The sequence below is a fragment of the Pholis gunnellus genome (genome assembly GCF_910591455.1).
Source record: "Pholis gunnellus genome assembly, chromosome: 10".
Taxonomy (NCBI): Eukaryota; Metazoa; Chordata; class Actinopteri; order Perciformes; family Pholidae; genus Pholis; species Pholis gunnellus.
The window spans coordinates 13730036-13743139 of NC_136537.1; the positions used below are offsets into that span (position 1 = coordinate 13730036).

At 43.1% G+C, this 13104-nt stretch overlaps 1 protein-coding gene across 1 annotated transcript in view; it reads right to left on the reverse strand.

Annotated features, from left to right (window-relative positions):
- The window catches only part of diaph1 (diaphanous related formin 1), a 58653-nt gene that overhangs the window by 28031 nt on the left and 17518 nt on the right, over positions 1 to 13104 (reverse strand). The window contains exons 5-16 of the mRNA XM_079168264.1: positions 12795 to 12925; positions 12120 to 12203; positions 11966 to 12029; positions 11411 to 11550; positions 10973 to 11078; positions 10670 to 10780; positions 10327 to 10445; positions 8851 to 8967; positions 6635 to 6750; positions 3870 to 3934; positions 2378 to 2557; positions 5 to 254 (exon numbers count right to left, since the gene is read on the reverse strand). Of these exons, the coding sequence (XP_079024390.1) occupies positions 5 to 254; positions 2378 to 2557; positions 3870 to 3934; positions 6635 to 6750; positions 8851 to 8967; positions 10327 to 10445; positions 10670 to 10780; positions 10973 to 11078; positions 11411 to 11550; positions 11966 to 12029; positions 12120 to 12203; positions 12795 to 12925 (1483 nt within the window). The remainder of the gene's footprint in view (positions 1 to 4; positions 255 to 2377; positions 2558 to 3869; positions 3935 to 6634; positions 6751 to 8850; positions 8968 to 10326; positions 10446 to 10669; positions 10781 to 10972; positions 11079 to 11410; positions 11551 to 11965; positions 12030 to 12119; positions 12204 to 12794; positions 12926 to 13104) is intronic.

A 13104-nucleotide genomic window follows, 5' to 3' on the forward strand; every position in this document is an offset into this window, starting at 1 on the left:
GGTAGAGGAGGTGGAGGAGGAATACCGGCTTGACCCGGTAGAGGAGGTGGAGGAGGAATACCGGCGTGACCCGGTAGAGGAGGAGGGGGAGGTGGAGGAGGCATGCCTGCATGGCCTGGCATAGGTGGGAGAGGAGGTGGAGGGGGTATACCTGCATGTTGGCCGGGGAGAGGAGGGGCAGGTGGTGCCACAGGAACAGTAACTGTGACGACTTTGGTCTTGGCCTCTTCCAGATCTTTAGACAGCTTTTCAGTCTGAAGGGAAGTAAGAACACAGCACGTTATCATAAATATTGATTCATATACTCCTAAATACCTACAGCTGCAAATCTTCACACCGCATACAGTAACTTCATCATATGAGCAGGACTTGACTGTGTATTGTTTGGCTTTTGTTCCTTGAATTGACATTCATTTTGTAGAGCTTTGGCAATTTCCACCATTTTCAATGAATAGCCATGCCAACTGAGAGATTAGATTCGAGGGAATAAAAAAGCAGAACAAAAGAGGGGAAAGAGCAACATAGAAGTGGATTAAAGCCTGGGCAGGAGGGAGTTTTGGGAGAGATGGGGAGAGAATGGAGGACAAGGCCCAGAGAGAAAAACATAACAGGGGGGGGAATTAAGTCCACAGAGGAATTTATAAGAAAAACTTTTAAAGAGGACAAACTTCTAAATTAGACACGAGGGTGAAATCTATTTTTTTATTCAACACTGAAATACTAATCTCAGTATTTACATCAGCGAGGAGCCAATTCTTGAGAAAACTGTCCAAGTCATTTAAGTCAGCCGGCTAATACTGGTCCATGAGAGAGGACTGGGCTTTGAATGGGAATATACTATACGAGATTAAAAACGTTAAAAAGTTGACTTACTGAATGCGTTCTTCGGAGGTGTGTAAAGTGTAAAACGGTGCGCATGTGAAAAGAGTGCCTGTATGCTGCGTGACAAATTGTTTGTGTCGTTTCCTCGGACTTTGAAAAGAAGACAGTAACAGACATAAAGGGCCTCTGAGGCAAGCTTTCTTAGCGAGGCAGCAGATGAAGAGCTGGGCACCGCATCACACGGAGGAACAGTGAGAGATCTCTACATGTGAAGAAATCTTGGATGGGCAGCGCCTCAAACGCAGAGAAAGTGAGCCATCTTAGTATGGAAGCTTGTCTGATGCCTGGATGGCGATGCCGTTGGACAACTGTGTGCATATGCGCGTGTTTGGGCTTTCGCGTGGTGGGACGATGACTGTGCTGGCATCAGCCACTTTGGATGAAGCTCATTTTGGAAGCTGTTTAGTTCTCTTGCAGACAGACAGAGACGCGCGCACGCACGCACGCACGCACGCACGCACACACACACACACACACACACACACACACATCTTCATGTGGTTATGAGCACACATGCACAGAGGCAGACTGTTCTGGGTCACTTGGTGTGTTTGTGAGTGCGGGTGTCACTGTGAGGCAAAGTCCAGCTGGTGTGGCAGCAGGACACTGACAGCTAAACAATCCTCATCTTTGCCCCCCGACTGTATGAGTGTACAAACACGAGCATGTGAGCGCGCGCACACACACACGCGCACACTATCCTTTTAGGGGTTTTTTTCTTCCTTTTTTTAAGCAGTTGGCTAAATCATTTAAGGCCATGGGGCTTTTGTGTTCGTGTGGGTGTGCATGGCTGTTGGACAACTTTTCGGTGCTTGGACTTCTGCAATATTGTATTTATCTAAGCCTAAAATTATTTTACTTCTTGCAGCTTTTGCAGAAGTTTTCTGTTTCTTTCCGTATGCGTTTCTGGGGCATTGAACCAGATTGATTAAATGATCTGACTCCAGCTTTATCGATTCTGTCCTCATGTTCTGGTTCTTTTATATTGACATCGGCATCAAGCAATGATGGGAGTTCTGTATGAAATCAGTTTGAGCTGCTCAACTTTCCACGAAGATTTTTGGAAGTGTCAAATGGGGTTCAACGCAATTTTTATTTGATGGGGGGTGAGGTACTTATCCACAGTATGTATTACCTTCCTGCTACAGTAGATGGTGGTCGCCACACTTCTTTTAGGTGAATGAAATACATGTTGATGCTGCCCCCATCCACAGCGGTACGTTGCTTTTCTCCTGTATGGTTTCTCCAAACTAAGGGCGTGCCGACCACCATCTACTGTAGCACTGTACCACTACTGATAATTACCTCATACACTTCAAAAGATCTAAACCATTCCTTTCAGGTTAATTCACTTAACTAAACTTTCTGAGTGAAGTTGTCACACTTAGCTTTAAAACGATGCAAACAGCTTCTATTTAGATTTTCAGTGAGTTGAATTAAAAAACGCATCGAGTCCCACATGGACAGGTTGGTGGATGTGTGTGCTTGTGTGTACCTGCTGTTGCAGAGTGGTGAGCTGTTGTTGTAGTCCCTGGTTCTCCTTGTCTTGCTCCAGCTTAGACGTGGCCAGCTGTTCCTTCTCTTGGCTCAAGTCCTGCAGCTTCTGCTCATAGTCACCCTCCAGTTTCTTCAGCTCCACCTGCAGCTCGTGGCGTGCCGTCAACTCGGCATCCAGCTAATACACATGTGAAGGGTCATAGAGGGAGACACACTCAGTTACAGTACCTGTAGTGGGCTAGGCAGACTTTTTAAGTTTAGTTAGGCACTAACAAAAGGTCCCATCGGCACCACGACTGCAAAGATACTTGTTATGAAGTAAAAGATGTGTGAAACAAAGAGCGGATACAGAGTTGATCGAGCAGTGTTCGAAGGCTTAATCATTTCACAAATTATTTTATTAAAAGGATGATGTAAAAAAAAAAGAAGAAGTACTCCACATAAATATCAACCCTGAAGCTACCAAAACACCAGGGTACTCCAATGAACTACGGGAACAAAGTGTGTCTGTATGCACAAGCTTTTAGTCTCCCTCTTGAAACTGCAGCAGTTTCCGTAACTCAAAGACCTGTAGAAGCAATTTCCTGCAGTCTAGCGCTTTCAGTTTCATTGTATAATTTACACTGCAAATTAGTGTCAATTACTGAGTTAGGGTGCTTCAGTGCGCTTGTATGAGCTCACATCTCACTTCCATTTTAAAGCCTTCACATGCAGAAAAAAGAGGAGGAGAAACATTTTACCCCCAACTTGAATTTGTTTCACTTTCATACATTTTCAAGGATTGTTCCCTTCTAGGACACTTGACAAACAGGATAAGAGTGTTCCAACAGATGACTGCATGAACACACAGACACACACAGCTCTTTAATTTGCTGACAGCAGATCCGTTACTCTCACTGTCAGCGTCCTGACAGCCTCATCCCTAATTCCTGCCAAAGAGACCGCCTGCAATTACCTCGTCATAGACAACTAGCACTATGGCGTGTGTGTGTGTGTGTGTGGTCAACGAAAATGAATCCAAGTGTGTTCATTTAATACGTGCTTGTGTGGATGTACACGTGTTCAATGGATATGATCCCATGTGAGTGTGTGCCTGAATGAACGCTAGTCTGTACTCCCTTTTTGCAATTATCCTGTCACTGGGACAGAAACATCAGGGCAGCAGCAGCACACTGCAATCAAGGCATTTACCCCATATGAGTGTTGCTTGTGTTTTATGCTAGCCTGTATGAGTCTGTCAGACACGTGTATGCTCATTCTATTAGTCACCCTCAGTCCCTCCTTTTTTCTCATTTGTCATCCCATGTCAGACAAACACGGCTCGCATAGAATTTAATTACATTGTGCGTGAGCGGGGAAATGTTAGCTTCTACAATGTAGGATTGTAATAGCTTGTGTACTTCTGGGATGACATGTAAATATGTCTGTGGGTATGGCAATGCTGTTGTTATGCGTGTGTGCATTTTGGATTTCCAATGCGAGTATTTCACCTTCTTTTCCAGCTCGGCAGCCTTGGCCTCGCTGGTTTCTACCTTGGTCTGGTCCACCATGTTTTCTGTGGACACACAGAGGACAGAAGAAAGGAAAAGAAGGCAAAAAAAAAAAGATGGTGGGTGAGATAAGGGTTTCCGACAGCGCACCTGCACACGTCTGGGCGTGAAGACATCGCACCCTTCAGTCTGGCACATACTGCGCACCCACATACATTCACAAACAGATGCACACAAACAGAGCAAGCATCCTATCTGTCTCCCCATTTTTTCCCTTATCACACTACTCAAACTGGAGATCCGTGAGAAGATTGTGGAGGCATCTCATTACAACAGGGTGCCATCTGTTGCTCGCTGCTTCTACACATCATTACCGTTTAAGCCTACACTACATACACCTTTGTCCCACTGTGGGGATGTGGGAGAGAGGTGGGAGCACACTTATTTCCCTCTATGCGAAACACATCTCACACCAATTTCTATAAAATTGTTAGATTAAAAAAAAAAGAAAGACCATATAACAGTCTGAAAGTAATCCATTATCTGAGGTTCTGCTCCGCAGAGGACGACACCGGCTGACCAACAGGGTACTTTTACAGAATAATTGCAGGGCCTACAGGTGGTTCAGTGCCCAGGGGCTTACCGAGCATGTGCAGTAAAAGAACTAATTAGCATGAAGATGAATGCCACAAAGTCACTGGATCAAAGACAGCTAATCACGATGCCCAGGAGAGGCATCAAACAGATAGATAGCAGAGATAGAAGGGAAGCGAAAATAGAAAAGTAGATTACATGTGGTGAAGAGAAAAGAGTGGAAAAAGGAAGTTGAAACTATGCAAGATGACTTATATCTAGATAAGCTCGAAGGAAAGGCAGCGCAAAATGAGAAATCCATTTTGTGAAAGAGAGGATTTTTGCCGGATGAAAGAACTTCACATTAATATGCCAACCCACATACAATTTCCGAGTGTGCATTTGTGTACGAGTTTACATGGTTATTGGATGTGTGATGGAGGGGGGGGGGGGGGGGGGGGTGTTACTTCTGTCATGGTGGCTAGGCTAAATGGGACAAACTTCGAATAGAGAGCACTAAGGGAGCCAGAATGTAGCAGAAAACTGTGCTGAATTTCAGAGTTCAAAGAAAAACACTAAATAATGCATGCAGGGCAGAATTGGGCTGCTTTCCACCGATAATAACTCTGGCAGCCTTAAAGGAGGCCAGCCAGCCTGTGTGTGTGTGTGTGTGTGTGTGTGTGTGTGTGTGTGTGTGTGTGTGTGTGTGTGTGTGTGTGTGTGTGTGTGTGTGTGTGTGTGTGTGTGTGTGTGTGTGTGTGTGTGTGTGTGTGTGTGTGTGTCAGGACGCATTTAGAAGCAGTGCAATTAGAGTCTCCTGCGGTGAGCAACGGAGACCTGCCATAAAGGAGTATTGAACTCTTGAGACATGGCCTGCACCTCCATTATGCTCTGGTTTAGTTAGCAGGTGGTTTCTAGTCAACATTTAGTCTTTCAAGTGCACATGCACTTTACTAGTATGCACCACTTTTCACCAAAATTCAGCATTTCGTGTGTGTGTGTGTGTGTGTGTATAACAGAGTGACAGGAAATGACATGGATCAGCGGCCATCATAATACTTTCCAGTAAGCTGGTAGGGATGCTGCGTCTTGCTCATGGGCACCGAGATGACAGGCTCACCGTTTTCCTGAAAAGTCTTTAAACTATAGTCAGGTGCCCATATGTAAGTCAAAACAGTTTGGGCTTGCTGTAATCATTCCTCTTTTCATACGGGCCATTAAAAGACCCTCTCAATTCCCGACAGTGCTCGTTCTGTGTAAAAAAAAATGTATTCCAAAGTTATTCTGAAGCCAATATGAGGCTTCAGCAGTCTGAGTTAATCAAATGAATTGAGCATCTCCCAAAGTCAAAGTCTTTTCAGAATTCCCTTTCTCTGTTCTGCTGAGCTGCAGTGGAGGCGTAGCGACACAAAGAGGGAACTGTGTACTGAAAAGACAGCAACTTTGGGAGGTACTTGATTTCATTAACTCAAACTGCTGAAGGCTCACATTAGCTTCAGATAAACATTCTGGCACAGAGCGAGTTTGGAAGCGCATTAGGAGCGGATCTTTAAATGGACGCTATGAAAGAGAGGAATGCTCACAGCAAGCAAAACACAGTTTTTATGATCATATGGGCGCCTGACTATTGTTTTAAGACAGACTGGAAAAATTGTGTTTAAATCTGTCCTTTAAACAGAGGGGATGTACCTGGGCACTTGTATTATGCGGATACATACAACACTAGTGCCTGAGAGTTACCATCTAACCAACCTATCATCACGGGATCAAACATGGGAGGACGACAAAGAAATCTCACCAACTATATAGTGAAATCAGACTCTGGGAATTCTTGGTTTGAGATAACGCTTTTGTCCTCTTGATAAAGATCATTTTATACCCCGACCTATGACCGTGAAACGTGTAGCATAATTCAGCCCACACACCCCCTCTGTGGCGCTACCTTGTGGTATTCTGGAGCCACTACACATTGAACCATAGTCACAAATTCTATGAGCGAATTCTGAAATAATAACATCAACAGCAACACAGCTGTTATTTGGAGTCTATGCGCATTTTGTGTTGACTTGGTCTTTGAAAATAAAATACATTTTAAAGGTGTTGGTTGAGGGGCAAGAAGGCCCTCAGGGTACACTTGGGGAGGGAAAATGAAATACTTGATCATGTGCGTGTGTTCCGGTCTAACGACTCACCTATCAAGCCTTCAATGTTGAGATTGAGGTTACGGCACTTGAAGTCGGGGTCCGCTCCATTCCTGTGAAGCACGATCTGAGCAACACACTCGTCTATCAACTTGTAGTACTGGGGCCTGCAGGAAGGACGGAGTGACAGATTTACAGATAGGTGGATTAGAAGTGGTGAGAGACAGCGGGAAGATAGGAGGAGGAGGAGGAGGAGGAGGAGGAGGAGGGGGAGGGTTACGATGGAGAAGGAGAGTTAATAAGTGTCACTCTCTACAATAAACTTTGCATGTTGTGTCCCCAAAGACAATTATAGCAAACGTATGTATTGTACAATAGCAGTTTAGTCTGCATTAATAAGAAATCGGGTGAGCAGAGACCTGACAATGAGCAAGTCGGTTCATTTGTTCAGACAAATGTGTGAACACACATGCTTCATCGCTCTGTCTTTGTCTGAAACTGGGATTGGCTGTCTATGTGAGCATGACAGTCTGAGTTTCTTGTCACTAAGATTGATTGTGTGCCACTGTGTTCTTGAGTGTGTTGGTGTATGTCCAGCACCCCATGTCTGATCAAGCCAGCTTCACACAGACACTCAATTTTGGAGGTGTCTTATTCCCTGACCCCATTAGATGCTGCCAGAGTCACAAACTCAATACTTTATTTATTCTGCCTCCCTCCCTCCCTCCCTCCCTTGTCTCTCTTAGTCACTCTGCCTTTGTCTAACACTTATTCCACTCCTTCAATATACTTCAAGGTTTTTTTTTCTCCTGAAGCTCAGATTTTTCCGTGGAGCGAGAGAGACATCTAGTGTCAGTCAAGAAAACTGAGTCAAAGTCAAATAGATTTGCATTTGCTGGATCCTAAATCTAGCGTTCTTCACGAGCCTGAATTAAACTCAGACATGACGGTATATTAGGAAAAGGGTGGCTGGAAGACCTACGGCTATATACAGAATATACTATACAGAAGTCATTTCCCTTTTAAACTACATCTATTAAGTCCTGCACATGCACAGCATGCGAATGACCGTTCATATAAGTGCACTTGTGTACTCGAACAAAGTCCTCAGGCCTCCATCTGCACTTGAGACTGAAACACAGTAAGACTAAGACTGTAAAAAGAGCAAAGCAGCAGGTAGTCTTTCATTTATTCCCACACGAATGCTAACTCTTCTATCCCCCGTACGTCCCTCCTCATTCTCTCTACATCTACCTAGCAATTTACCTCAACTCTCAGTTTCTTCCTCATTATTGTCCCGCCTTCCAGCTCCTTTCTCTGTAATTATCCAGCTGTATTTTCTGCCACTCTACAGCTCTCCTCCCTCCCACACCTGCTGTCTCTCTATGGAGACCGTTACAGACCACTTCTATTGTGTTCCACTGGATCACCTGGATGGAGAGAGCCAGATCGGATGGATGGGAGAGTGGAAGAAAAGAGGACCTAAGCTTGGACCATTCGGGGCCAACCTACCTTTTCCCTCCTCACAATGTATTACCTAAACTGTGTTAAATATGAATCACAGTCTAAAATGTGTGCATGCCGACACATGTTGTTGTGTGTTTTGCCCGTTTTCTGTGACATTGAGGAAGGCACAGCAGAAGGGAACATGCGTGTGTGCATACATTATACCATGCAACTCTGGACTTGTTATTATTCTAACCCCGGTCTTGTCATTCAATTATTCGCTCTTCCTCTCTCCTCTGTTTCCTTAGCTAAACCTCCAAGGGCTTTGGAAGACACAGGGAGAGACATTAGCATATTTCTGGTGATAAGAGGTGATGGCGTTCATTTCTATTAAAATGGAATTGGACTTCTTTGCATGTATTAATTTCTCAGCCTTTGAACGGTGCTCCAGAAAACAAACAGCAAATGGAGGACAGGGCTGAGAGGAGGATGAAGAGCGGGAATGTAAGAAAGGAAGAAACTACATCTCAAGTTTCACTTTGTCTTGTTCTTTGGGTGCTTCTTTAAAACAGTTTTTTTTTTTTAATATATATATATATATAGCAGCTGCTCTTTATGCTGCTTGCAGCTTTTCACTGTGTGCCGAATCATTCAGATCATTTTAACAATTAGCCTTATTCTAGTTTTTCTTACGCATAAATGACAAAGGTACAAAGGTAATACATGAGTAGGTAGGTAGTCGTGTGTCCCAAAACAACACCATATCAGCTCTAATAAGCGAATGTGAGAGACGTGTATGTGTGTATTTGTTCATGTGCTACCTGGCCAGATAGTCATTGCGGATTAGCAGCAGGTGCTGCATCAGGGACAGGAAGTGGGTTTCGCCCTTGGAGTCCTTCACCGTGTTGAATAGGATCTCAAACACTTCCCTCGCATCAGTGAAGCAAAAGCAGTTAAGGCTTAACTCACACAAATGATAAGAGAAGTCAACAGAAATACTAAACACCCGATGCACAAGATCTTCATCAATCAGTGACAACTCTGAATAGTCTCACACCAACTTTTGTCATTAGTGCATTTCAAAATTACAGTGAAATAAAAGTGAAATAGAGAGCAAACTTGTAAACCATCTCATAATCTTTGTTGTAAAGGGACAATGTGTGGACATTTCAACGTGTCTATCACAATTAGTTCTATCACAGATATGTGTTTTCAAAAATCATCAGAGCTCAGTGTTCATTGTCTTTCTTTACACTGTATCGTTACCCGCGGGAGACACCTGGTGGTGAACATTATAACTGCATGCCAAAAGCAACAAGGAGAATTACAGCAGTTGGTGACATTCATTTTTTAGCCATTTCTTTAAAAGTACACTGTTAGGGTGACTTAATTTGATCATAATCCAGTCCATCCTGAATGCCACACTAAGTCAAACACACAAACACAGTATGTGTTGTGTGATAAAGATAAAACAGCATCCTTTGCCTATTTCCCCGTGAATATGTATCTTTGTCAAATCAGGACAAAATTATACATATCGGTTTTATTGGGATAGACCATATTTTCATAGAATAAGGACATTAAAATACTCTTGTCAGGTCCAGTTATCCCACCACAAAGTGGTCAGATATGCATGTGTGCTCAAAATGACACCCAAGTGCAGTAGAATGAACCATCACGTCCACATAAAACAAAGGAAATCAACACTTAACGGAGTGGGTTCGGTTGTTGTTGTGTACCTAATTGGACGGGCTCCCATCTGTATCACAAAAACAGATAACTCAGAGTGGCAATAAAGCAATGACAAAGTCCACCAGTGAACGAGGGTTTTGCTGTTCTTTACTGCACAGCAGATGAGTAGTAAATGTCTGTGAGATGCTAATTGGCAAAGACGGATTTTGAATGTAAAAAAAGTCCACACAGGGATACAATGTCCCTAGAGCCTGAAGGATTATGCTCATCAAGTATGAAAACATTCATTTTGAATCTGTCTTGGAATAAAGTAAGTGGTGAGCCTGATAACTAGAAAGAAAGGAGCAATCTGCTTTTGTGTATATTACTCCTTGTAGACTCAGTTAGGATGCAGAATTATAAGCATGTATCCCCTTCATTATAAAAATGTGTGAATCATACATATTCTTTCATTTTATAAAAACAGTGTGACGGATGTTCCTTTTGCTTATCAAAACTAGCAAAGCAACACAAAACAAGTGACGTAACCAGCTATATAGATTCAGGTCAAAAAGTGGACCCTGACTATTTCTACAGCGGGACAGTTTAGCACAGTGGAAGGATATTCCATCTCAATGCGGATGTCATCAAGACGTGCTTTGAGGTCCTCGGAGTCATCCTCAGCCTGATCATCAAACACTGTGAGTTGCACCTTCAGCTCTTCGTTTTCTATCATCCGGACCTCCTGCAGGGAGGGCGATGGGATGAAAAGGCATAGGGGGGAAATAACAGGGAGAGTGTGACAAACATTGAGTTTGGACAGTCGAGAGGCATTATACACAGCATACGAGTGTGTTACAGCCACAAAGAGGCATCGAGAGTAAGAGAAACATGAAGAGTAAGGATCTGCAAATGTGTGTTGTTAGAGAGTCACTTTGAGAGAATATTAAAAAAAAGAGTTTTCTGTACCGTCAGCAGGTCTCTGAGTCCCAATCTTAGCAGTTCAGAGCGAATATGGATCCTGAAGTCCAACTCTTCTCCCCGGCTTATCAAGGCATTGATTAGCTGCATGCAGCCACCCTGCAAAAAAACACAATGGACAGTCAACTTCACAATTTAGAGTAACTGGATAGATGAGAACTATAATACAAAACACTATATTTGTCAGCTGAGTAAGTCAGAGTTGTGCCGTCTATCAAATGCAACTGGGTTGGTGCCATTCGTCAACAAAAATGGGGATGTAGAATTGTTGAAGTTTGTGTGCATGTGCACCTTAAGAGCAATGTTGTGATTTTTCATGCCAGCGATGAGCAGCTGGAACCTCTCAATGTCCCGCCTCTCTGCCTCCTCAGTAATGGCCTCCAAAACACGCTCATGACTGCAAAAAACAGACAGTTATGCACATCATATAAAACACTGCTACACCTTGTTACATCAAATAATACGTAAATACAAAGTTTACCATGAACAACATGTAAGCAGAACTAAAAAGCACATTCCATTGCTTTTATTGGAACCTGATGTGATTTGCAATTGTTCAGTTATTGATGTCAATGCTAAGTTGCTAGTTTAATGCTGTAACTTTACATAACACTGCATATCAGACTTGTGCTACAGACTTTAACTGTGCAGAAGAATTGGTTGTTCAGGGCCATTATTTCTGGTCAACATATTCAAAAAGCATGGTCTGAACATTTCACTGACGCTTACAGGTTCTCAGGATGTTCCAATATTGAGATGGCAGAAAGCAGCTTGACAGCATCCACCATCATATGAGGCACCCGAGGGTTGATGGCTTTGACCAGCAGAGGGATGCCCTCAGCCGACTCCAGCATGGATGTCAGACCGTACTAAAAGGGGAGAGGAAGGAAGTGGGACGACAGAGAGCAGAATGGGGAAAAATTCTTTTAAGATTTATTTATTTTTTGCAGCAAGACCAGACTTTCATAGTTCAAATACTGTAATATGCATCCGAAGAACCAGAATCACGATGTCTCTGCAGGAACTACATCATTGATACTCAATCACCAGTGTGGAGTTATTAAATGTGAACGATTTACATAATTATACTAATTATCTCAGGTTAGACCCGTCACCACACTAAAAACTCAACGCAGTCTCAAAGATGAAGTGACTGCGTTCATTGTTGGTCAGACTGATCTAATACTGCCCTCTAGAGGAGGAATCACGCAACAACTATGTCCAGTCAACCAAAGACAGGATTTGGCATTTTGGTGCAACTGAAGAAACAGTCAATGTTCTTACCTTGTTGTTCATAAAGGCTTTTAGGCAGCGAATGATCTCGTGCTGACATTTCACTCCCATCATTCTAGTTGGTGGACGAGAGAGAAGAAAGATAAATAAAGACGTTATAAACGCATCGAGTGAGATCGCCGTATCTGTGGTTTAAGTGTCTTACGGGTTCTCGTCTTTGTCCTCCTGGAGTCTTTTGAGCAGACTCAGCAGCAAGGTGAGCCCCTCGACTCCAAAGTTCTGCACCCAACTGGAAGAGACAACATACGATCAGTACATTGTGCTTTTGACATGTTAGTGCACGCTTTATTCCCATTGACAATCTCTTGGAATATACATCGTTCACAAAGCAGTTTAACAACAGCACTATTATCACTTTTTTTTGTATATAGCTAATTCAGTAGCCTATAGGCTATTTGCCCTCTTATATCGGGACAATCCACGGTCCAGTGTCCAAAAAACTCATATAATCATCATCCCCAAATTGAATTAGAGGGATTTTGAAAAGTAGATTTATCACCAGATGATTAAACCTAAGTTATTAATGTTTCCTGATACTGTAATGTCTGAAATAAAGGAGTCACAGCCCTATGTTATGATAGTTCAGAATCACATTTTTATCTAAAAGTTCAAACTGTCATGTATATGGTCAAATAATCACTGATTGGGCCTTAAACCGGCAAAGCTACCAACTGTAATCAGTGGTTAAGTGATCATAAAAGATCAGTCAAGGATGCACCGTATGTTTGAACCTGTGTGTGTTTGTGTCTGTGTGTGTGTGTGTGTGTGTGTGTGTGTGTGTGTGTGTGTGTGTGTGTGTGTGTGTGTGTGTGCGTGTTACCTGACAGGGTTGTTATTGAGGGACACTCGCAGAGATTCCAGACAGCTCAGCATCTGTGTGTCTCGGTAGTCTGTCCTTAACTCCTGGATGTACATCATGGCTGATTTGGAGCTCTCCTTCTGGTTTTGACCCTAATCAACAAAGACAAAATCACTTTGTGTTTTGCATTTATATCAATAACAGGTTATGATTGATGTTATTGATTGATGTGCAGGATTAAAGGGTGCTGTGTGTAGGATTTTCTCTTCATTGGCTTATTTCAATTACATGAACGGTGTTAGCAACCATCTGTGCTTCTTTGAGCGACACA